General features: G+C 46.6%; 2 protein-coding genes across 2 annotated transcripts in view; one reads left to right on the top strand and one right to left on the bottom strand.

The window, feature by feature from the left end:
- Positions 1–2,576, top strand: part of SZT2 (SZT2 subunit of KICSTOR complex) — a 52,352-nt gene extending 49,776 nt beyond the window's left edge. The window contains 3 exon segments of the mRNA XM_032303593.1: positions 32–148; positions 1,509–1,577; positions 1,709–2,576. Coding sequence (XP_032159484.1) covers positions 32–148; positions 1,509–1,577; positions 1,709–1,852 — 330 coding nt within the window. The 3' untranslated portion in view covers positions 1,853–2,576.
- A 2-nt stretch (positions 2,577–2,578) lies between these two features.
- Positions 2,579–5,132, bottom strand: HYI (hydroxypyruvate isomerase (putative)). Its single transcript, XM_032303596.1, has 8 exons — positions 4,871–5,132; positions 4,681–4,792; positions 3,653–3,767; positions 3,418–3,496; positions 3,279–3,328; positions 3,096–3,165; positions 2,854–2,988; positions 2,579–2,732 (listed from the first exon to the last, which is right to left on the bottom strand). Exons 1-8 carry the CDS (start codon positions 5,067–5,069, stop codon positions 2,659–2,661), a joined length of 834 nt encoding a protein of 277 aa, XP_032159487.1. The 5' UTR covers positions 5,070–5,132; the 3' UTR covers positions 2,579–2,658.
- Positions 5,133–25,951: the final 20,819 nt, after the last annotated feature.

The raw sequence follows: 25,951 nt of genomic DNA, 5'->3' as shown, positions 1-25,951 counted from the left end.
AGCAGATCCAGCCCCTTGGGCCTTCCCCTAGGACTGCTTCCTGTCTATGACGGTCTCCTGGTACCAGAGCCTGATCAAAGTTCTCTTAAGCCGTTTTCCTCAGAGCTGTCGTCATTTCCAGAGCCCAGACTTGGGAACTCAATATCTGGTAAGTCTCCCTGAGACTTCTCTGAAGGGGGAGATGTAGCCGAAGGCCTCATCAGAGAGATGACATGTCCCTGAAGGAGCCGCAACCCAGCTGGGTCTGCTTTGGCGGGAAGGCCTAGGTGGAACAGGATCCACGTGAAATCAGGGCTTGAAAGCCCTGAGCACCGAGCCTTGGCATAGGATTCATGAGAGCAGTCTGGAGCTCTGACCTTAAAACCGCACAAAAACACACGTCTTGCTAGAGATCCTGAGGGCCAAGGTCTGGAACCTCATCAGCCTTAGGGGCTGACTCCCAAGAAGGACCTCTGGGGCTTTAAAGCCTCGTCACCCAAAGCATGGTCGTCACACTGGCGGCAGTGGCAACACCTGGAAGCTTGCCAGAATGCAGGCTCTCAGGCCCCAGCCCCAACATGCTGAGTGAGCAAGTCTAGCCTAATCCCCAGGGGCACACGAGAGGCTAAAAGCACTACCTGGGCCAGGTAGAGGGGAAAAGGCTCAGGTGTCGGCCAGACAGCATGGGGGATTAAGAGACTGAAGACGTGAGCCTGATGAGAGTAGTGGTTGTAGGGAGGAGAGATTTGGAAGAAGACTTCCAAAAAAGTAGGCGCTGGTCCATAGGGAGGGGTCCCGCAACAATGCTTGTGAGGAAGGCGAGTTTCAGGGCCTGAAGGGGCATTCCTGGGACACTGAGGTGAGTTGGTAAGGTTGTTGGGGGGGGGGTGAGCAGATGGGGGCTCTCCTGTGGATAGGGGGAGCACTGAAGCAGGAGTGGATTTGGGGGAAGGGTGATGAGTTGAGTCGGAGGTCCATGAGGCCCTCCCAGGACCACATTTTAGAAGGTTTATGGATGCTGGGGACCGGAGCCCAGGAGAGAAAGACCTGAGCAACAGCTACGTGAACAGGTGGTCACTGAAGCCTGGGAGTAAAAGGAATCACCTGGAAGAGATCACTGAGCTGAGCAAAGGAACAGCCAGATATAGGGGGTTAGTCTGAGGGGAGGTCAAAGTGATGCAAGACCAAGGACAGGAGGCAAGGGGGAGTTGTGCCAAGGGTAGAGAACTCTCCACATGCCAGCTTTGTGCAGGGCCTCTAGACAGACGAGCTCTGAAGCCTTCCAGTCAGGCGCCTCCCCCTCATTCTGAGGAGGCTGGTTGGGCTGACGGGGAGCCAGCGAGGATGAGGACGGAGGTTCAGTTTAGAGACAAGGTCCTGGGCGCCTGGAATGCAGGTGGGCTCAGGTGTGGTGATGGGAGCAGGCCTTCCTCAGACCGGCCCCACTTCCAGAATGCCCTCAAGGAAGGTGGATGCTGCGTCAGGTGACACAGATCACACTCCCCGTGTCACTTTGTCTTTCACTGCAGGTGGTACTGAATCAGAAGTTTACAGACTGTTTCGTGCTGGTGTTTCTGGATTCCCACTTGGGAAAGACGGTAAGAATGGGTGAGGGGCTTTGTGTCAGCCTAGTGGGAGGCTGCCCCTAGAGCCTAGGGAAGCTGGGGAACCCTGCCCTCTTTGCCTACCCTCCCTCCTCACCACTGCACCCCTGCCGTGTTCCCCACAGTCTCTGACAGTGGTTTTCCGAGAGCCCTTCCCAGTACAGCCCCAGGACAGCGAGAGCCCCCCTGCCCAGCTGGTGTCCACCTACCACCACCTCGAGTCCGTCATCAACACAGCTTGCTTCACCCTCTGGACCCGCCTCCTCTGAGGACCAGACCACTGAATGGCACCATTCCTTGAACCATGGGGGTCTGGAAGCTTGCCCACTTGAAGGAGGACTGACCAGCCCTTCTGGGCCCAGACTGAAGGGGACACCAGAAGCTTTGTGACTAGATCTCGGGTCTGCAGCCCCGGCCTCGCGGTGGGAGCTACCCTCCTGAGCACTTGCCACTGTTGACCGGCCAGGCTTCGGAGGGGTAGCCCAACTCCCTGAGGTGCCCATCTCCTCTCAGTCCCCTGGGCCCTTCCAGGAAGGGACTCCACGTTCCTGCTCACCTGGTGGAGTCCCAGGAATTCACAGCAGTTGGCAAGCGCTCACCCGAGAGCTCCTCTGCCTGAACACTGCCTCCAAGGCCCCAATGGCCAGCAGCCACCCTGCCCTGCTTTGAGCCCTCTGGTCTTCGTTTCCCACTTGAACATCATTGCTGGACGTTGCCACTGAGATACGTCACCTTGGTTCCAATGCCTGCTCTGCTTCTGAAGCCCCTGTGACCACAGACAAGTCCCTTAGCTCTCGCACCTGTGGTCTGTGGTGTGTAAATGAAGAGGTAGACTCAGAAACCCCCGTGTGCACGGGAGACTGGAGCACTTGAGCGTGAGCCGGATGTCTCTTCTCTTCCCTTCTCACCAGGCGGGAAGCAGCCCCGGGAGAGCGAGGGGTTAGACACTGTGTGTCTTCCCACTGCCCAATAACACACACATGGGACAATGTTCGGCAGGTGGTCTTTAATGCAGGAGATGCAGGCCGCTCTGGGCCCTGTCCCCCAGAGGCACCGGGGGGTGCAGGGCAGGCCCTCACTGGCCAGTCTGAGGGTGGCCCCGCCTGTCCCAGTATGCACGAAGCCAACTCAAGCCCTCGGCTGTGTCTCCTGAGGAGAGAGGGAAGCGGTGGCATCTCGGCCCGTGAGGAGAAGAGCAGCCATGTCCACTACCTGTCAGTCCAGAGCTCCCTTCCCCCAGGCCCAGCCTGGAGCCCCAGCGCCCCCTCACCTTGAGGCCGGTACTCGCAGCCCACAAAGCCCTCGTAGCCTTCATCCTCCAGCAGTTGGAACAGATAGGGGAAGTTCAGCTCGCCGGGGCTGTTAGGCTCCCCCCGGCCTGGGACTTGAGCCACCTGCACATGCCCTAGACACAGATGGCGGCAGGTGGGGGGCTCAGGCTCCACCTGAGGCCTGAGGGGCTGAAGGGGTGGGAGCACAGCAGACAAGGAGGAGCAAAAAGACCCCTCTCACCAACGAGGGGTAGGAACTCCCGTATATTCCCTGTCAGGTTCCCGTCCATGATCTGCCAGTGGAATAGGTCCTGGGTAGAGAACACTAGTCAGAGACCCTGCAAGCCCCCCTGCTCTCACCCCATTCTCCCCAGATGTGGGGAACACTGGGCCTTCTGAGAAGCATTTCCTTTCTTCCGCTTACCATCTGTAACTGGAGGTTGGGTCTTCCGACCTTCTGTAAGATGGCTGCCGCTGGGAGAGAAACCGGGGAGGGGGCCGTGAAACCCAAGGAGAGCACAAGATTCAGAGAGGACTGGGGGAGGCACAGGGCTGCGTCCTACCCTGCTGGGGGGTGTCCAGGAAGTACTGGGGGTCGGTGACGCGGGTGTTGATGGGCTCCAGCAGTCCCACGAGGCTCTCCTAGCACCACGGCGGGCCCGTGAACAGAGCTCTGCTCCAGTTTCCTGCCCCCTCCGCCAGCGACTGGTGAAGCCCGTCCCCATTCCCTCTGAGCTGGGCCAGTGCCCCGCCTCCTGCCTCGTTTGCTCTCCCGGCTCTGTCTGTCCTTGGTCTCACCTGAGCCAAAACTCCAGCTGCGTGCCTCAGGTTCTCCAGAAAAACGGTCTCCATTTCACTCCTGACTGCTGCTCGGTCAGCTCCCTGGGGCACTCGGCCAGCCATCAGGTGTATCCTGGGGGGAGGTGGCACTGGAGGAGGTTGGGGAGGCCATCCTGACAGCAGCAGGGCCTCATTCCTGTGGCTCCTTGAGTGCCCCTCCAGCTGTCCTCCCTACCCCCCGCTGGCTGGGCTGTCACCTGCCCTCCTGTGGCAGCCTGAGGCCAAGCCGTTTCCCAGGTACCATCCTCCCGCCTAAGAGACCTCTCATTTAGCGCTCCAGTGGCCCCTCTCTTTGGGGCTATAACATGCGGGTCAGCCTCACTTTCTAGCAGGTATTTTGACCCTTCCCTTAAGTATCCCGTGCTGCTCGTCTCCACTTTCTGCAGCTGTTCCTTAGATCCTTCCCATCTGCGCTCTGCCCCCACCACTCAGACCCCCGTTGCCCTTCATTTGATCTGCCCCACTCTGCCTCTAACACCTCCTCCTGCCATCCCCTGATCTCTTGGCCACACCCAGCTCCAAAGGGCCCCATCTCCAGCCTCAGGAACTCTGCTGAGCGCCCCAAGCCTTCTTTTGCCTCTGATCAGTGCACCCTTGCCTCCCGTGCTCCCTACATCAGGCAAACGCGTGTTCATTTCTTGGAGCCCCAGTTCAACATCACTACCTGTAAGAAGCTTCCTCTAATCCCAGACAGTTGCCATAAACTGACCCTCAATGGATCACTCCCTGTGTTTACTTTCTATCTCCCTGGTCAGAGGTCCTGGCACGGGATCCCTGCATGAAAGTGTGGCGAACACAATGACACAGGACAAATAAAATACAAAAGGCAATTGACAAAGGACCGGGACTAGCAGAGTGAAGAGCCAGTGCGCGGACTTCTGAACCTCTCTAACCTGGCGTTCCGTTCTCCCAGACCCCAGACGGGGGGCAGGAGCTTGGAGCAGACCGGGCAAGGTGGGGAGGAGGTGGAGGAGAGGGTAGGATACCTGGGACAGCCCAGAGCCTTGGCGTACAGCACTGCCTGTTCCAGCCCCTCTCGGAAGGCCGCTTGCCTCCCGGGCACGGCCCCCAGCCCCATTTCCCCTTTCTCTCGGTCTCCTGCGGAGAGAACAGGCCTCAGACCCGGCTCGCGTTCCCGGGCCTCCCGGAGCCCCCCGCCCCGACCCCGCGGCGCACCAGGGGGCGTGTTGATCAGCACCAGCCGCAGCCCTGCTTCCCGCGCCGCGCGCGCCAGTGCCTCGGGCGGCTCCGCGTACGGCCAGGCCACCTCGGCGGCCTTGAAGCCCGAGCCGCCGGCCGCCCGGAGCCTCGCGGGGAGCCCGGGGAGCTCGGGGAACAGCCACGACACGTTGGCCGAGAAACGGAGCGGAGCCATGACTGGCCGGGCACACGCGCGCAGGGCAGAGTCCAGGACCCGCCGGAAGGCGGAAGCAGGCGGGGCGCGGCGGAGCGGCCCTGACCTGGCCGGGCGGGGAATCGCCGATCCGGGGGAGGGCGCTGCGGGGCCAGGCTGGGCCCGGCTCCGGAGGGCGCGCCTGGGGAACCCGATCCGAGGGGGGGCGCGCTGGCGCCGCGAGCCGAGCCACGGGCCCTCTGTGCCAGCCTTTTTGGTTAGAAAAGCACTGTAGGGTGAAGACCGAGGACGGCCCAGAAAAGTGACATTTTCGAGACTGGAGAAAGAAATGCGGGGAGAGGCGACAGAACCAAGCGAGAGGAGCTCGGCCCGGAGGGGTCGGCGGGAGAGCATCCGCCCCCCCCCCGCCCCCGCCACCTCCTACAGCAGGACGGTAGACAGGGCGGGGGGGTGGGGGGGGCGGCAGTGCCGGAGGATGGTTGGGAGCCCCAGGGGCTGAGAGCCCAGAGAAGGGCAAGAGAGAGCTGGCCCGTCCCGAGAACCCAGTTAAAAGAGAGAGGAACGTGAACTTTAACAAATAACTTAGTATTTTCCCCATTATAAAAATAGTATCTGTTTGTTATGCAACGTTTGAAAGCTACAAGACGAAATCAAGAAAATTTAAATCACCAGTCATCGCACCACTAACCGCTAACTTTCCCTTACAGATGAAAAAACAAACATAAGCAGTTTTTTTTTTTCCTTAGAGAATTCTGATCATACTGTACATGCAGTTTCATGGTCTGCTTTTTCATTTAATATTATTTTGCTAACATTTCCCCGTGTTCAATATCCTTCAAAGTCATTGCTTTCGCTGCTCATTGTGCCATACCCGCAGCCCAGAGTTTATCCCACTGCTCTGTTGATGGTCATTAGTTTTTCAACATTCGTGTGTGCGTGTGTTGTGAAAGCACTTGAATGCACCTCTTGGCTCCACCTCTGAATTTTTTTTCTGAGGTTCCTTTGAAATGTCCATTACAGTACTTGCCAGCCCTAAGTCCTTTATAAGGAGAACTGGCCCCGCCCCTGGTCTCCGCACTGAGCGGCTGTGGGTGAGGGGATTCCCTCTTCCCCCAGCTGATTGGGCCACAGGAGGACATCTGATCCAAGGGCAGCGGAAGCCTCCACTGGCTGAAGACCCATCAGCTGCCTAGTCTGGATCTGGCCAATCAGATTTTGTTTCTCAAAGTCCAAACCTGGAAGTACTGAGAAAGTCAACTAAGAGGTAGTCTTGCCAAAAAAATGATTGTGGCTGTAGAAACCAAGTAAGCAAGAGTCAGTTGGTGAAGGAACGCAGGCAGGGGAGTAACCAAGCACCAGAGTACGAGGGGTAGATGGCACTTCGAGAAACTTCCAGGTGGTGTTTATCCGGCTGGTGAAACCCACAGACCTGGGGTCTGTGCACTTCCCAGGCTGGGATGTTTAGACCTTCCTGGGTTTCCGCTGTCTGTAGCCTCTCAATGTTCCTTTTCTTTTCTTTTTTAAGATTTTATTTATTTATTTGACAGAGATCACAAGCAGGCAGAGAGAGAGGGAGAAGCAGGCTTCCTGCTGAGCAGAGAGCCCAATGTGGGGCTCGATTCCAGGACGCTGGGATCAGACCTGAGCCGAAGGCAGAGGCTTTAACCCACTGAGCCACCCAGGTGCCCCTGTAGCCTCTTAATGTTTCTTGAGAGAAGCAGAATGAGTTTGTTTCATCCTCAATAACCCGAGTGATTGGGAAGAATCCTAAGGCTGGAATTACATAGTCAGCAAATAGGAACATGTTTAAGGTCTTGATGCTCTGCTAAACTGCCTTTTTTTTTTTAAGATTTTTAAAATTTATTTATTTATCTATCTATTTATTTATTTATTTATTTATTTGACAGAGATCACAAGTAGGCAGAGAGGCAGGCAGAGAGAGAGGAGGAAGCAGGCACCCGGCTGAGCAGGGAGCCTGACTCCGGGCTTGATCCCAGAACCCTGGGATCAGGGGCTGAGCCGGAGGCAGAGGTTTCAATCCACTGAGCCAACCAGGCTCCCCCCTAAACTGCTTTTTAAAACCATTGCGAGTTTATACTCCACCAGTATGTGGGTGGAAGTCCTCTTGGTCGGTTTTCTGTGCTAGCTTTGAGAGAAGGAAGCTCCAAGGGCCACATTAGGAGCCACTCCCTGTAGCTGTGGACCTCTATCCCCAGACAGGCTCTCAAAGACACCTGGGGTCCAGGCCAGCATCAGAGTTCATCCAAGCGGCCAGCAAGTTCCATTGCTTAGCTCTGCCTCTAAGAACGGACTGCCGCCGTTCCTGATCACCTGACTGTCACTCTTCCTGATCACCTGATTTCTTGCCCATTTGCAGCTGGTGTTATACTTGGAACTTGAACTTGTCCTGAAATGTGTTTCTTGGGTATAGTCCAATCAGGATGTGACCTCATTAAGTTTAACATCTTAATCAGTCCCAACTTCAGCATGTTTGTAGTCCAATGTTGACCATGCAGAATAACATCTAAGGAAAGTATTTCCTCTTTTTTTTTTTTTTTTTTAAGATTTATTTGTCAGAGAGAGCGAGCACAAGCAGGGAGAGTAGCAGGCAGAGGGAGAAGCAGGTTCCCCTCAGAGGAAGGAGCCCAATGTGGGAACTTAATCCCTAAACCCTGGGATCACGATCTGAGCTGAAAGCAGACACTTAACCGACTGAGCCACCCAGGTATACCGAAAGTAATTCCTTTTTAAGAACTCATTGTAAATCTTGGAGTGTGTAAATTCCACTTAAGACTTTAAAAGCACCACCATCTTCTGGGGTCCACTCCGTTGTATGTATACCCTTTGGACTAGAGAGGCATGACTCACTTTCCCCCTTAATTTTCGTCAACACCTTCACATATTACATCAAAATAAATGCAAAAGGAGGACAATGCCCATGAAAATTGTTCTCTTTTTTTAAAGATTTTATTTTTAAGTAATCTCTACACCCAATGTGGGGCTTGAACTCACGACTCCAAGATCAAGGGTTGCATACTCCACCAACTGAGCCAGCCAGGTGCCCTGAAAATTATTTTCTTTACTCACTGTTTGAATTTCTACCATATACCACTTTGCAACATAGGCATTACACTAAGTTATTATTATAAATCCTGATTCTTTAGGTGCTCCTGGGTGGCTCAGTTGTTAAGCATCTGCCTTCGGCTCAGGTCATGATCCCAGGGTCCTGGGATCAAGCCCAGCATCTGGCTCCCCGCTCAGCGGGAGACCTGCTTCTCCCTCTCCCACTCCTGCTGCTTGTGTTCCCTCTCTCTTGTGTCTCTCTCTGTGTCAATTAAATAAGTAAAATCTTAAAAATAAATAAATAAATCTTGATTCTTTACTTTTAAATTTTAACCAAAGAATTTGATATGACAATGAATTAAAGTAACAATGACTTATAAATAGTTACATGGATGGTGGCTAAGACCTGAGTGTGGAGTTCAGAGTCTTGTTTGGTTACTGGATTGCACTTACCAATTGGCATATATATATATATATATATATATATATAAATAATATTTATATATATATATACACATACACACACACATAATTTCATATACACACGTGCATACACACACACTTCATGTGAAATGCAAATCAAAACCTCAATGAAATTCATTTTATAACTTCCAGATTGACAAAAAATTTTAAGTCAAACATCAAATACTGGATTGGATTTGGAAAAACTGGAGCATTTATTCACTGCAGGTAGAAGTGCGTGAATCACTACCGTCACTTTGGAGATCAATCCTGTGGCATCTGTTAAGGCCGGACATCCATATACATTTGATCCCGTAGTTCCTTCCCCAGGTATAGCCCCTGGAGGGACGTTTGCACAGATGTAAAGCAGCCCCACTCTTTACGTACCAAAATGTGAAACTAACCCTAATGTCCACTAGGTAGGCATAGAGATGAGTCGCAGGATAGCCATCCAGGGTTGTATAGAAAAGTGAAGACAAAGCCGGTGGCCCAAATAACCCAATTAAATTTGCTCTTGAATTCTGGTGATAGATCAAGAGCTTAGTGAAGGTTGGGTCAAGCTGGAAACATCAGTGCGAACACATCAACCGGATAAATCTCAGAAACATACTCTAGGCGCCTGTGAGGGAATAAATCTCAGGGATAAATCTGGGGGATAAATCTCAGAAACATACTCTAGGCACCTCTAGAACCTCTGTGAGGGAATCAACCAGGCTGGCCTTCTGACTTTATCTTAACTCTTTCTAGAAACCAGAGTGAAAGAAGCGAATCACAGAGAAATACATAGAGTGTGATCCCATTTATACAAAGTCCAAAGCGGAGAAGACCAAACAATGCCTCGTGTAAGGGTATGAGCCTCTGTGGTAAAAATGTGAAGATGAGCAGGTGAATAAAGACTGCAAAATCCAGGGTGACCGTGAGCTCCAGATGGGGAGGGAAGAGGGGAGCGTCAGAGGCTTTAAAGCCATGGCCATCCCCTTTCTCTCAGGCTGGCTGAGACGGTCCCGTAGGCACGCACCTCCATTTTATCACGACTCCCTCTACCTCGCATCTATTTTATAAATACCATGTTGTGTCTGTTTCATATTTAATAAAAATGAGTTTGTAAAACCTTCTGTAAGCATGACTGCCACCTGTTAGCACATTTTGCATTAACATCCTTCTGGTAATGTCATCTTAGTCGCAAGGCTTCTTCTACAGACTCAGCTTGTTTGTGATAGACGGTAATCACCACGTTCTGGAATCAATGTGTCACTGTTCCATGTAGTGGTCTTTTATCATATTACCTGCCTAGAACGTATGGTAGGCAGCCTGTCCAGTCCCCCAGTGATGTCCTCCTCCTGTCTTCACACTCTCTCTCCTTGAATGTGGGCTGGACCTGGCAACTTCCTTCTAACTGATAGACTAGAACCTCAGAGATTAGGTCACAAAAAGGCTGTGGCTTCCGTCTTCAGCGCCCCCTCTCACTCTTTCACTCCCTCGCTCTGAGGAAAACCAGCTGCCCTGTTGTGAGCTGCCTTATGGAAAGACACAGGTCCAAGGGCTAACATCTGGCTAACAGCCAGCAAGGACCTGAGGCCTGCCAACCGCCATGTGAGGGAGCTTGGGAGCAGATCTTCTGCCATTAAGCCTCAACACTGTACCTCCAACCACATCTTAATTGCAGCCTTGTGACAGATATGGTTTGAATCAGAGATACCACACCTGGATTCCTGACCTACAGAAACTCTTTGGTAATAAATGTTGGTTGTTTTAAGCCACCAAGTTTTGAGGTAATTTGTTGGCAACAGGGGATAACTAAGAAAGGATATCTTTTTCCTTCTGGGATAAGTACCCTAGTTTGAGGAAACAACGTCACTTCTACCACTCTGGCACCTTGAGGTATAAATGGGTGCTGCCATTTTCCGATATGATTCTCTCGTCCAGGTCCCACTGATTGGTCAATGAGTGGGCACCTGACCCAAGCCGTGTCAACCATATAACCTGTCACAGACATTGTAGGTCGCCTACCCAACCTCTGTTCCCTCTGTTCTGCTTCCTAAGAGAACCATAGCTCATGGGGATGGTCAGCCAGAGAGCATAAAGCTAACGTACAGAGCAGAGTGGCAAAGAAAAACCAAGTGGCACTGTGTTCAGCATTTGGAACCTCTGTGAGGGAATCAACCAGGCTGGCCTTCTAACTTCATCGTAACTCTTTCTAGAAACCAGATGTACCAGAACAAACTTGCTTTTTCCATCCCAAGATCCAGCATGGTGCCCAATTCCAAGAAATATTTGGTTCTCTTGGTAAAACATAACTTCCTCAATTTAAAGACCCGAACCCTGGGCCCTGGGGCTATGTATTTATGTCATTTTCTGAATTTATATAATTTCATGTAGCCTGTAGCAGAGCCTTTATCTTTTCAAAGTCGTGAGTTTATGCTGTTTTCATTTCACTCCGACTTCCTTAAGCTCTTTCCTACCTTGTTCTAACACAAGAGCATCTTCATTTCTTTTTTGAGCTACCGGTCTTTATACCTCTTCTATACAGCAACGCTCAAATCGGATTCCACAGATCATGTTCTATATTTTCATGTCCAACCATGTGTTCAGTTACAGGTGCCTAGATGTAAGAATAGCAGCATTCAAGTGTTACTCAATTATTGTTATTTTTTTGAGCCGCTGAAGGTACATCGCTAAGGTTTGGGAACCGATCTTCCCTGCTTTTTTCAGTATGCCCACAGTCGTCCATATCACACAGACCCATGATTGCTTGGAACCACATTGGAAAGGAAGCAAGGTATTCGGTAAAGTTTTCCTTTCATAGCTTTCTCGTGGATCCAAGCACATCATAGAGATATATCCACGGTGCATCCACATTAGGACTCTCCCACTCCAATTTCAGCACATTTAAACAGAATCATCTCACACACAACAGTACGTTGAATAACATCATTATACAAAACAGCATGGAATCATTTTATGAAAACTGTTCGCACGAATGATCATATAATATTCTTGGAAAGGTATTATCATATTTGCTGTCTCATGTTATACGCCCTTATCTTGCAAAGGAGATTTCCTATAACTGGTCCTTTAGTTTCTATTCTGTTGCTGGTGGTCCGGATCACATCCAGACCCTCTCCTCGTGCCCTTCCCTTCCATGTGTGTGCTGTTAGTAACACACAATTCCCTTGACAGCCTTAACTAGTGCCGAGTTATCTAACCAGACACCCCATGCAAACTCTAAACTTGGTTAAATACAACCAGCGTATGTGTGACTCAAAGGGCACAGGTGTGAATATTCAAAAAGCTGGGTTTTATATTGGAAATTTTGAAAAATCTCAGTAACCCTGACTACAAAATCCTATCCTTCCCTTGTTTAATCTTTACACATGTGAATTCTACTCTTGGTGTTATGTACCTACTTTTTGCTTCTTGTTTCTTTTTCAATATGTATCAGATATATGTAGGGAATATATTTTTAGGAAAATATAAATAAACTCAGTCTACCTTACTGTTCTCTTCCCCTCTAGAGCTTTGGCCGTTCTTTCAACTGCATTTTATTCCAAAATATGTTAATCCAAAAAGATTTTAAATATCCAAAAGATTTTGTTATTAAGTAATCTCTACACCCAACATGGGGCTCAAGCCCCCAACCCCTAGATCAAGAGTTTCACGCTCTATCGACCGAGCCAGCCAGGTAATCCAAAATATGAAGACTTTTTATCATTCCCCTGCTGATGAACAAGGTTGCCTCCAAATCATCACTATTACCAACAAAAAGCATTCTTGTATATGTTTTATGTGTGTGTACAAATATGAATATTTCTCCATCATCTGTCCCATAAGAGGACTTGCTGGGCCACAGGACAAGGGCACTGGAAATTCTAATTTGGGGCGCCTGGGTGGCTCACTTAGTTAGGGTACTGACTCTTAGTTTCAGCTCAGGTCTTGATCTCAGGGTCATGAGATCAAGCCCTACACTGGGCTCTGTGCTTAGCACAGAGTCTGCTTGGGATTCTCACTCCCTCTCCCTTTGCCCCCCCCTTGCTCCCTCCCTCTCAAATCAATATATATATCTTTTTAAAAAAAGAAGAAAGCTCTGATTCACCACTATAAATTGCTCTTCAAAAGGTTTTATCAATTTGCATTCCTTCTGACAGTCTGTCACAGTACCTATTTCTCTATATCTTCATCAATACTGAATCATATCAGTTTTTAAGATTCTTGCCAACCATGGGATGCCTGGGTGTTTCAGTCATTTCAGTGTCTGACTCTTGATTTTGGCTCAGGTCATGATGTCAGGATAATGAGATCAAACCCCACGTCAGATTTGGGGCTATATGCTCATCAAGGAGTCTGCTTGAAATTCTCTCTCTTTCTCTCTCTCTCTCCCTCTGCCCCTCCCCTGCTAAAATAAATAAATAAATCTTTTAAAAGATATTTTCACTAACCTGAAGGGGAAGAAATGTCTTTTTTTGTATTTTTTTAAAGATTTTATTTATTTATTTTTGAGAGGGAGAGAGAAAGCGAGAGAGCACAAGCAGGAGGAACAGCAGAGGGAGAAGGAGAAGCAGACTCCCTGCTGAGCAGGGAACCTCATGTGGGACTCCATCCCAGGACCCTGAGCTGTGACCTGAGCCAAAGACAGCCACTTAACCCACTGAGCCATCCAGGTGCCCTGGAAGAAATGTCTTTCAAAATCAAGTCCTTGATTATTACTGAGGTTGAACATCTTTCCAGGTGTTTATTTGCCATTATTATTTCTTCTTCTGTGACTCGCTCACTGGTAACCTCTGTCCGCTTCTCAGCTGGATTCTTAGTATTCTCATGAATCAGTTTGTGGGTGCTCTTTATAGAAATTCCAGACATTACGTCTTTGGCTCTTTTGCTTATCTTTCACTTTATTTAAAGCAACATTTGCTGTTCAGAGGGGAGGAGGAGCGTGGCCTTTCCATGGAGCTTCTTGCTCCCGTGCGGAAAGAAGCCTGCCCTCAGTCTTCCCCAGGGCGAAGGAGTGACCCCCGCGGTTGGTAACTTGGGCAGAAAAGAAAAGCCAAAATGCTCAGTTCAGTCCCATGCTCCCTGATCTCTGTAAGAAAGCACTCCTACTCTGCCGGGGCCTCAGCCCTCACAGGCCTGACCTCAGGGTGGAAACACAGCAATCCCGCTTGCCTGGCAGACCTAAGCCATATTGTCCAGTATCAGCGGTGGCAGTCATGAAAGTAATATTTGTCTCTCCATCTGTCACACTCCTGTGTCTATCTCTTGATAGGTTCTTGGATCAGTCAGAGTCCAAACAGAAAACAGATGGCACATTCAAATTAGGATAATTCAGGAGATTTTAAAAAGGCACCATTTACGGAGGTGTGGGCAGGGCGTACGTGAGATCTGCGGGCTAGCCCAGCAACTCGGGGCTAGGAGCAGCAGGTCCGCCGCCATTCCCAGGCCTGGCAAGGTGAAGTAGAGGGGGCTGTGGGGGACTCGAATCCAGGATCATGTGGAGACAGCTGCCCTCCCAGGAGCAGAAGCCCTCCATTGAAGGACACTGGTGGCTTGAAGTGGCTTGCCGGGAGGAAGCCCGAGAAATAGGTATCCAGACCTTCCTCTCCTCCGTGCTCCCAATCTCTAGATAAACCAAACAGATAAGCCAAATGGAGCAGATGCAGAGAACAAAGGAACCCACTGATGTAATCCACATAGATCTGCCTACTTGGACAGAGAGCAAGGAGAACAAGCTTTGGAGGGACACACACCATATATCTGGCACAGTTCATGTCGCTCCTCCCTGGGGATACCCTTTCGTCCTGCATCTGATTGAGAAACTCATGTCCCAATCCACGGGATACACAGAGTCCCATTGGCTCCTGTTTTGCCATGAGGCAATCTTAATCCGGCATAATCCCCTCCCCCAAAACAAAAGCATTAGTACCACTGATCGCCTTCGGGTAAGGAATCAGGTGAAAGTTAAGGGAAGTGAGCCAGCAGAATCCCGAAGTGTCCTCTGAAATTCCTGCTCCCAGACATATGCACACGTGCTTTCCAATGTTCAATCAAACACTCATCTAGGTACTGCTAGAAAGAGAGTTTGCAGATGTCATTAATGTCCCAAACCAGTTATGAAAGGGAGAGTACCCTGGGTGAGCCTGACCTAATCCGGTGGACTCCTGAAAGGGTGAGAGCTCTTCCCAGAAAAGGAGTCTATGGAGGCTTCCAGCCTCCCGTCACAGGGAACTGAATTCTACCCCAACCACGTGCTCCCGAAAGCAGACCCTGAGCTCCAGAGGAGAACGCAGCTCATTACTGATATTAACCTTCTGAGGAGAGAGCCCAGCCATGTTCTCCATGCCTGGACTTCTGACCTCCGGAACGTGAACTGATGAATGGGTATTGTTTTCAGCTGTTGTAGTCGTGATAACGTGTCAGATGGCGGTAGAAACCAAACAGGGAGTGAGCAGTAAAGTCACGTAAGCATAGCTGTTACCGTCCTCATCTCTGGCTGATGATAGGCCCAAATCAGATCCCATCAGATGCCAGCACCGGATCCGAGTCTCCCTCTGCCGTCTACCAGCCCTTCGTAAGGTCAGTGGGATGACTCACGCCTTCCCTCTGGAGGAGCCGAGTCATCCGTAGTCTTGACGGTACTGGGTTGTCCATCTTCCACTGACCAGAGCTTCAGAGCAAGAAGAGAGGTACTGGCCACAGTACCACTGCCCTCACAGGGACAATACAGTTTCTCCCCCGGTAATCAGGGGTCCTTGCCCCCCTCCACATTTGAGAACCCCTGCACTGGCTGTGTAGGGACACGAGAGCCTAAAATGAGCAGGGTCCATTTCAGCTTCGAGTTCATGAGCACCATGACCATTCTTCCTGTGGAAGAATCGCTACGGGGCATGCTAGAAGTTTCAGATCCCCCGGGGCCTGCAGTTCAGAGGGCGGAAAGCCAGAAGGTCTTCTCTGAATCACACGCATCCTGGCTCTGGGGGATGTGGCTCATACAATGACCTCTGGCTTAAAGCCTATGCTCTTTTTCCTTTTTGGGGGGTTTGTTTGTTTGTTTGTTTATTAGTAATCTCTATACCCAACGTGGGGCTTGAACACACAACCCTGAGATCAAGGGTTACGTGCTCTTCCAACTGACCCGGCCAGGTGCCCCCAAGCATATGCTCTTTGGAAGCCCTTTCCTTCCTGATGGCACGTAACTCAGGCTGTAGTAATCCACTTCATCGTTCTCTCCAGCCACTCGGGCCCAGGCAGGAAGCCAACATGGTCGTACCAGTGAAGTTCACAGGCATGTGCCCACGGCCACACTCTTTGTGCTGTAAAAAGCGTCTCTTGTCTGAGGTGCGGTGTCTGATAGCTCCGTGAAGGCTAAGGCGGACTGTAAGTCTGCACGTGATGCTGGAAGAAACACGTCAGGCAGAGAAGACAAAAAAGCAGGATACGTATTTAACCCACAAGAGCAAAGCTCTGCTCCATCCACGATGGATTTGACCCCGGTCCTCCCTCTGGCCCCAGCGTGTCCTTCATTGTGCTGTGACATTCAGGAGCCAGCCCCTTGCCTTTCACTCTAGAAGGAGGCCCCAGACCCTTGAGACCACAGAAATTGCACTACCTGGGAGGGCTCTCAGCCTCGGGCACATACACATCTTAGAGAAGCATCTAGAGTGCTGGGAGGCACTTCGCCCTCCCCAGGCTGGCTAGTAAGAGCAGCCGTCACTGGAAGGAACCAGGGTGACATCTTGTAGGTCATCAAGATGACTGAGTCCCCCTGCCACAATATGATGGCAAAAGGAGGAGACACAGTGGTGCGATTCATACCCATAGGCCTGTGCGTGTCAAGGACTATATGCAGTCTGGCCTACGTCGGTCACTTTCCAGCGCTACCACACAGCTTGTTTATTTTGTTTTTGTTTTTCTTAAGATTTTATTTATTTATTTGACAGAGAGAGAGAGAGTGAGAGCGATCACAAGTAGGCAGGGTCGGGGGGAGGCAGGGTTGGGGGGAAGCAGGCTCCCTGCTGAACAGAGAGCTGGATGTGGGGCTCGATCCCAGGACCCTGAGATCAGGACCTCAGCCGAAGGCAGAGACTTAACCCACTGAGCCACCCAGGCGCCTCCAAACGACTTATTTAAAAATCCTGTCCAGCTTTTACACTTGTTCCCAGGGGGCGGGTTGGTCCGATATAAGCTACTCTCCATTGCCTTTTATGATATTTAGGTGTTTTTCTTGGTTATAGTATGAAATACAGAATATATTCAAAAGGATATGTATAACATACAGATAAGTTATTAAAAACAATAAAAGATAATACATGTTTTAACAATATAAAAAAACATAATAGTGAGGTGAGGAAGTAGAATCAGAAGAGAAACTTTGAGGTTTTGCCTGTGACCCTTTTTAAAGGCGAATTCACCCTCCTCCCTGAACCCAGAGGTAGCCGCTATCCCAAACTGATGTTGGTCATTTCATGGCTTTTATTTTGTTGTGGTTGTTGTTGTTGTTGTTGTTGTTGTTGTTGTTTTAAGATTTTATTCATTCAGGCGCCTGGGTGGCTCAGTTGGTTGAGGGACTGCCTTCAGCTCAGGTCATGATTCCGGAGTCCCAGGATCAAGTCCCACATCGGGCTCCCCCCCTTCTCATGTTCTCTGTCTCTCTCTCTCTCTCTCATTCTCTCTCTCTCAAATAAATAAAATCTTTTTAAAAAAATTTTTAGATAAGATTTAGATAAAATCTTTTTTTTAAGATTTTATCTATTTATTTGTCAGAGAGAGAGAAGCACACACAAGCAGGCAGAGAGGCAGGCAGAAGCAGAGAGAGAGAAGCAGACTCCCTGCTGAGCAAGGAGCCCAATGGAGGGCTCAATCCCAATACTCTGCGATCATGACCTGAGCAGAAGGCAGATGCTTAACTGAACGAGCCACCCAGATGCCGCATACCCAAATATCTTTTTGAGTGAAGTGTCTGTTACAAACGTTTGCCTATTTTTAAATCGAGCTATTTTGTTGTTACTGAGTTTTGAGGTTTTTTTTTTTTTTTTCTTTATGTCTTCTAGATCCATATCCTTTGTCAGATATGTCTTGGGCAGATAGTTCCTCCTAGTCTGTGACTTGTCTTTCCATTCTTCAGCAGGGCCTTCCACAAAGCAGAAATGTTTAATTTTGATGAAGTCTAATTTATTTTTTTAATTAAAGTTGTTATTTATCTTTATTTAAATGAATCATGCTTTTGGCCTCCTATATAGAAAAGACACAGCAATTTTCTTTTATGTTTTCTTCAAGAAGTTTTATAGCTCTAGGTTTTACATTCAGGCTGTGAACCATTTTGAGTTAATTTTTGTATAAAGTGCAACATATGTGTCAAAGTTCAGCTTTTGCTTGTGAATATTCCAATGTTCCAGCGCCATTTATTAAAAATATCATCCTTTTTCCACATTTGCATTTGCATCTTTGTAAAAAACAAAAAAACACATTGACCACGTACATGTGGTCCATTTCTGGTCTCTCTTCTTCTTTCCTACCTTGTTTACTTTCTAGAACTTTTTTTTTTTAAGATATTTTATTTATTTATTTGACAGACAGAGATCATAAGCAGGCAGAGAGAGAGGAGGAAGCAGGCTCCCCACTGAGCAGAGATCCCGATGCGGGGCTCGATCCCAGGACTCTGGGATCATGACCTGAGCCAAAGGCAGAGTCTTTAACCCACTGAGCCACCCAGGCGCCCCTACTTTCTAGAACTTTTATTCAGTTTCTTTTCAACTCTGCCTAATCCTTCCTAATAGTCCGTTGCTCCTTTGTCAAACTTCTGTGTCTTCTGTATTTCTTGAGGCGCCTGGGTGTCCCACCCTTGATTTAAGCTCGGGTCATGAACTCAGGGTGGTAGAATCGAGCCCCGCACTGGGCTCGGCTCTCAGCACGAAGTCTGCTTGTCCCTCTCCCTCTGCCCCTCCCCTCTCTCTCTCACCCAATCAATGAAAATAAAAATGAAAGGGACACCTGGCTGGCTCGGTCAGTGGAGAGCATGATTCTTGATGTCAGATTATGAGTTTGAGCCCCATGTTGGGTGTAGAGATTACTTAAAAATAAAATCTGTAATAAATAAAATGTGTATGAACTCACGATCTCGGTGCAAGCGTGTTCCTCCATGGAGGAATCTTCCATGTTCACTTCTGCCAACTGATTGGAGACAGCACAAACCTAGAATCTATTCTAAGTTCCAGACTTGAGAAGTTTTCTTGACACACAGTTATCAGGCATCACTTCCAAGTGAGGACAGCCTCCAGGTCTGGAGACAGAACATCCTCATTGTCTTTTTCTGTCGGTAGTATTTTTCAGTTCAGTCATATCTCTAGTTCACCCGCAGGGAATCCCAACCTCACCTGGAGGTCCAGACTCCTTGCCAGGCGCACCAGAGGTGGTATCATTTAAATCAACTTTTAATACATTTCCAGGGCACCTGGGTGGCTCAGTTGTTAAGCATCTGCTTTTGGCTCCGGTCATGTTCCCAGGATCCTGGAATCAGAGCTGCACATCAGGCTCCCTGCTCAGCAGGGAGCCTGCTTCCTCTGCCTCTGCTGCTCCCCCTGGTTGTGACCTCTTTCTTTCTCTCTCTCTCTCTGTCAAATAAATAAAATCTTTAAAAGAAAAAACATTTTTCCACCCTATTTTTTGTTGCTCATGGGGGCAGGATATCTAAAAGAGTCATGAAAACCTATTTTTAAGTGAGATATCCCCAACATAAAAAATTGTACTAATATTCACTCCTTTAGTGGCTCTGGGATTTTTACACCTGCGTATTGCTTTACGAATAAATCAAACATATCCGAAAATCTGTATTACAAAGTTTCTTTCTAACAATCCAATTTTATCACTTGATTAGAAGGAAGAGGGAGCTAGGTCTTCTGACATAAGGATGAAGCAAACACAGGTCAACATCATTTCATGTTAAAAAAAAATAATAATAATCAGGGGAGCCTGGGTGGCTCAGTGGATTAAGCCTCCGCCTTCAGCTCAGGTCATGGTCTCAGGATCCTGGGATCAAGCCCTGCATCAGGCTTCTTGCTCAGCGGAGAGCCTGCTTCCCCCTCTCTCTCTGCCTACTTGTGATCTCTCTCTCTCTCTGTCAAATAAAATCTTTAAAAAATTAAAATTAAAAAAAAGTTTTTAATCATAAATTTTAAAGAAGGAATTTATAACTTTGGATTCTCAAAACCAAAAGTCATGCTACAACAGAATTTAATATCAGTTTAAAGACCAAGTCAATTTTCTATCAGGAAAATTCACTGCAATAGATGGAAAACAGAATATGTGGCAAAATAATTTACAGTGTGTTTTTCATAAATTTTAACATAGGCGGAGGAGAGAGTACACTGCTCAGCCCCATTCACAGGTAGGCAGACAGACGTTAGAAAGAAAACATCAGTTCACAGCATAAATTTATATTTTCAATCATGTTAAATTGTTACTTGGGAAGCACAATCCTAAGGAAACAATAATTTCTGAAGCCCTATAAACACTGTTTTTTGTTTGATTGGCCCTCAATCAAGCTAAAATATCAAAGAAGACCTCTAGAACAAAGCTCTCTGTTCCAGATATCATCCCAGTTAGAAGAAAAGATATTAGGGGGGAAAGTTAAACATGCTTTTTAAAGATCTATTTTTATTTTAATCAGTGACTACAATTCATGGGTGGGGGGGGACCTCCTCTTGGTTCTTCTATTAAGGTATAATGTTATTATGTACAATAAAATGCTCAGATTTTAATGGATTTTGACAAGAAAATGCATTCAAATATCATTATAATCAAAATATTAAACATTTCCATTGTACAGGAAAGTTCCCCCTGCCCTGTTTGAGTCATTCGCCCCCACCCTCGCCCCCAGACATAGCCACTATTCTCATATCCGTTGTCATGGTTGTTTGTTTGGATCACACATTGGAAACTCTTCTGTAAATAAGAGTATTCTGTAAAGAATAACAGACCTCCTGGCTGGCTCAGTCTGTGGAGCATGTGACTCTTGATCTCGGGGTTGTGAGTTTGAGCCCCATGTTGGGTGCAGAGACTCCTTAAAAATAAAAGGTCTTTAAAAAGAGACAAATAGTAAGTATTTCAGGCTCTCAACCCGTTTATGATTTGTGTCATTACTACTGCTCTTCCTCCTCCTCCTCGTTTACAATCCTCTAAACATGTAACAACCACTCTTAGTTCAAGGTCATGCAGAGAAATAGGTATCAGGCCAGATTTGACCAATGGGCTGTCTCTCATCTAGAACCCCATATATGGAATCAAACGGTATGTACGCTTTTGGTCTGGCTTCTTTCACTTAACATGCTTTTTTTTTTTTTAAGACTTTATTTATTTATTTGGCAGAGAGATAGAGAGTACAAGTAGGCAGAGGGAGAGGGAGAAGCAGGCTCTCTGCCGAGCAAGGAGCCTGATGCGGGACTCGATTCCAGGTCGCCAAGATCATGACCTAAGCTGAAGGCAGAGGTCCAACTGACTGAACCATCTAGACGCCCCTTAACATGCTTTTAATATTCAAACTATGTTATTACATGTATCAGTCACCATTTTTTTTTTTTTACTGATTTGAGGGTTGTTGATTTTTTTTCTGTTTTGTCTGTTTCTCTTTCATTTTTTCTACATTTATCTTTATTATCTCTTTTCTCCTTTATTATCTGAGTTTAATTTGCTCCTCTTTTTCTAGCATTTTAAGGTGGAAACTCAGATCACTGATTTTGTAATTTTTTTGTTTTTTCTAACATTAGCATTTAAAGCTATAAATTTCTTTCAAAGTGTTGTTTTAACTGCATTCCCTAAATTTTGATATGGTATAATTTCATTATTCTTCACTTACAAATATTTTTTAACACCCCTGTGATCTCTTATTGATATATAGGCTAAAAGTTAGTCCTCTAATATCTAAATGTTTAGGTATTTTCTGGTTTTTAAATTTATTTTTGTTTTTAACTGACTTCCATGGTGATCAGAGAACATCTCTGTATGGTTTAAGTCCTTTGAAATTCACTGAGACTTGTCTTATTGCCTAGAAAATAGTCTACTTTGGTAAATGTTCCCTGTGCACTTAAAAAGAAGATGTATTCTGACGTTTTGAAATCAAGGTTCTATAAATATCAATTAGGTCAATTTGGTTGATAATGTTAGTTCAAATTTTATGTACCCTTATGATTTTTAGTGTACTTCTTTTATCAATTACCAAGAAGAGATAACAATTTGAAATATGCATATGTACCTGGATCAATCAGCTCCAGGCTGCCATAACCAAATACCACAACTGGGTGGCTTAAACAATAGACGTTTACTTCTCATGGCTGTGGAAGCTGTGAAGTCTAACATCAAAGTGCTAATAGACTCAGTTCAGAGCAGGAGCCCTCTTCCTCGGCTGTAGACAACCAAGCTTGTCACTGTAACCTCACATGCCAGAGAGAGGGAGAACCCCGATTTCTCCCTTTTCTTATTAAGGACACTAATTTCATCATGAGGGCCAACCCTTATGACCTCGTCTAAACCTAATTACCTGCCAAAGGCCCTACCTCCAAAAACCATCATTTTTGTGGATTAAGGCTTCGGCATATAAATTTGGGGCTGGGGGGACTACATTCAACCCATAACAGCAGCTAATAACAGCTTCAAAATACATAAAGCAAAACTGACAGAACTAGGGGCGCCTGGGTGGCTCAGTGGGTTGAAGCCTCTGCCTTCGGCTCGGGTCATGATCCCAGGATCTCGGGATCGAGCCCCACATCTGGCTCTCTGCTCAGCGGGGAGCCTGCTTCCTCCTCTCTCTCTGCCTGCCTCTCTGCCTATTTGTGATCTGTCTGTCAAATAAATAAATAATATATATATATATATATTTTAAATTGACAGAACTATCAGGAGAGCTAGTCAAATCCACAATCACTGGAGATTTCACCCTCTTTCTTGAAAGGCTGATCCTTTTATGACCAAGAAATGATCTCTTTGTCTCTTATAATATTCCTCATCTTAATATTCCTTGTCTTAAAGTCTACTTTTTCTTTTTTTTCCCCCTCCTCTACACTTTATTTTTTTATTATTTAAATTTTACTCAGTTAACATTCAGTGTAAGGTTGGTTTCTGGAATAGAATTTAGCAGTTCATCACCTACATAAAACACCAAGTTCTCGTCACCAAAAAAATCCACTTTTTCTAATATTAAAACAGCCATAAATGATTTCTTCCAGCCAAAATAGAGTAGCAGGGACCAGATTTACCCTCTCCCTGGAAACAAACAAAAACAGGCAAAATATGTGGAACAAAAGTTTTTGAAATAGTGAACATCAGGCAAAGAAGAACAGAGATCACTGAGAGAGGGGAAACAACTGATTTAGATTCCTTTGATTATCAGGGTATCTGGGTAGCTCAGTTGGTTGAGCATCTAACTCTTGGTTTTAATCTCAGGGCCATGGGATCAAGCCCAGCATCGGACTCTGCTTATTATGGAGTCTGCTTGAGATTCTTCTCTCCATTTGCCTCCCACCCTGTCCCTCATCCCACTCATACTGCCTCTCTCAAATAAATAAATAAATAAATAAATAAATAAATAAATAAAAAGTTGGTTTTTTTTTTTTTAAATAAGAATAAATCTTATGATGGCCCAAACTTAATGCCTGGAAGAGTTTCTAGATCATGGCATAAATAGGAAGAACTTGGGCAGAATCTAGAGATGCCAGGAGTTGAGAAGTTGGAACTCAGAATCTGGAGACAAGGCAGCTAGAGTTTACAGGACAAAATACAAAGGTGCGGAGAGGTACACAGAGAGAAAACCCTGAAGGTTTACAGAGGATCTCACTCCAGTATTCAACAGAGTCCTGGTCAGCGTATGTATGTGGGGACACATCCTGAGACTAGAGAAAGAATCATCAAAAAGGATTAAAGGGAATAGTGCCTGACACTTAAACAAGTCCACACTAGAAAACTCTAAGTTCACCAGGTATTAGGCACAGTACTCAGGCATTTTATAGAATGCTTCCCAGGAGTGAGAAATAACTGATCTTAGACTCAGCACTGCTGCAGACTCACCTAACACATCATAAAAGCAAGACCTAAAAGGATCAAATTGTTTGAAAGTAACTTAGTTGCATCCCAGAACAAAGCCCAAGAAACATTAAAGGGCCCTGCTTAAAACAAACAAACAAACAAACAAACAAAACTAGTCTGTCAATTTGTACCTTTTAATTGGAATATTTAATCCATTTACAGTTAATAGAATTATCAATATTGTTGTTTTAGTTTACCATCTCATTACTTGTTTCTATTTATTCCCTATGTTCTTTCTTCTCTTTGTTTTTTTTAGTGAATATTTATTTTTTTAAGATTTTATTTACTTATTTGACAGAGAAAGAGAACACAAGCAGGAGGAGCAGCAGAGAGAAAGGGAGAAGCAGACCCCTGGCTGAGCAGAGAGCTCAACATGGGGCTTGATCCCAGGACTCCAGGATCCTATGTGCTAGTATTTTTAAAACTATAGTTTTAGGGGTGCCTGGGTGGCTCAGTGGGTTAAAGCCTCTGCCTTCAGCTCAGGTCATCATCCCAGGGTCCTGGGATTGAGCCCCGCATCGGGCTCTCTGCTCAGCAGGGAGCCTGCTTCCTCCTCTCTCTCTCTGCCTGCCTCTCTGCCTATTTGTGATCTCTGTCTGTCAAATAAATAAATAAAATCTTAAAAAAAAAAACTATAGTTTTATTGTTTCACATGCCATACAATTCACCTACTTAACGTATAATATTCAATGGTTTGAATACATTCACAGAGTTGTGCACCCATCACCACAATCAATTTTAAAACATGTTCAACATCCCCCCCAAAAAAACCATATACCCTTTAGTTTCCCTTCCTTCTGGGGGGGAACCATCGCCTAGCCCTAGCCAACTACTAATCTACTTTCTGTCTCCATAGAATTTCCTATTCTGGATATTTTGTATAAATAGAATGTTCTATCATATGGCTTTCTGGGTCCAGCTCATTTCAGTTAACATAATGTTTTCGAAATTCATTCATGTTATAACATGTATCAACACTTCATATTTTTATTGTCAAATAATATTCCATTGTATGGATATACCAGTTTTGTTTATCCATTCATCTGTTGATGGATGCTGGGTTGTTTCCCCTTTTTGGCTATAATAAATAAATTGCTATGAACATTTGTGTATAATAAATTTCTGTGTAAACATGTGTTTTCGTTTTTCTGGAGTATCTACCTTAGAGTTTAGTGTTGGGGTTATATGGGAACTCTATGTTTAAGCATTTGATGAACTGCTAGATTGTTTTCCAAAGCAACCCATTTTACATTCCCCTGGCAAAATATGAGCATTCCAATTCTCACATCCTCACAAATACTTGTTAGATATGTCTTTTTTATTATAGCCTTCCCAGTGAGTGTGAAGTGGTATCTCATTGTGCTTTTGATTTGCATTTCCCTGATGGGGAATGATATTGAGATCTTTTCATGTGCTTATCGGCCATTTGTATATCTTCTTTGGATTCTATTGACTTTTTACCTCTACCAGCAAAAGGGAGTGGGATGAGAAAATTCTAATAGCAAGTAGCAGGTGGACTGTGTCAAGATCACTTTCCTTTAGGGGATGGTAGGGGTCCATCAGGCAGATTACCTCCCTAGTGCCCACCAGCTGATTCCTGACTGACTGGTTTAATATTCCATTTCTGGGAAAGGCTGAAACTGTAATTAAGTCTCCTTTTCATGATGTAGGGCTTTACCTAAGTGACTCCATTTGGGGCCTATTGTCTAGTTTTTAAGAACTGCTCCTCCTAAAGTGGGCAGCTAGTAAAGTCTCTCTGCTCAGCTCTTTGAGGCTTCCAGCTGTTTTTTCTCCCGTAATCTCTTTGGAGTCTCTCCACTCATGTAGTTTAGGGATCAGCCAAGGGTTTTAGAAAAATTTATATATAGATTCAGTGCTGCCCCTTCTGTAACTCCCTCCTTTCTGATTTTCCCTCCTCAATGTCCTACTGCTTTGGCAATCCCAAACTCTGTCCTGTGACTACTCAGGCTAAGCTTTCTGTTTTTTTCTTTTTCCCTCTGTTTTGTAACAACTGGGAAGTACTCTCAGAGGAGAAACCATAGAACTGTGGTTCTCACCCATACAGTTGCCTTCTTTCAAGAATTGAATTCCCTTAAGTTTCTGCCTGCTTTTTGTCCTTCCAGGGCGTCCCAGTCATTTGTAAAAACGGTTCTGACCAGAGCTTATAATTTTTATCCACAAGAGAGCTAATCCGCTGTAAACCAAACTGCCAGAACCAGAAGTTAGGACCTTGTTCCTGCACGGTTAGTCTTTTACTATTGGTTGTAAAAAGTATTTATTATCGTATCGGGGTGCCTGGCTGGCTCAGCTGGAAAAAC

Source organism: Mustela erminea, chromosome 10 (assembly GCF_009829155.1).
Source record: "Mustela erminea isolate mMusErm1 chromosome 10, mMusErm1.Pri, whole genome shotgun sequence".
NCBI lineage: Eukaryota > Metazoa > Chordata > Mammalia > Carnivora > Mustelidae > Mustela > Mustela erminea.
Note: the sequence above shows the minus strand (reverse complement) of the source record. Positions and strands in the feature narration are given on the sequence as shown.

Coding starts and splice junctions, on each gene's coding strand:
- HYI (XM_032303596.1), bottom strand. CDS start 5,069: ATGGCTCCGCTCCGTTTCTCGGCCAACGTGTCGTGGCTGTTCCCCGAG. Junction 3,768..4,680: donor AAGGCTCTGGGCTGTCCCAG/GTATCCTACCCT, acceptor ACCTCCCCCCAG/GATACACCTGATGGCTGGCC. Junction 2,733..2,853: donor CTGCGAGTACCGGCCTCAAG/GTGAGGGGGCGC, acceptor CTCTCTCCTCAG/GAGACACAGCCGAGGGCTTG.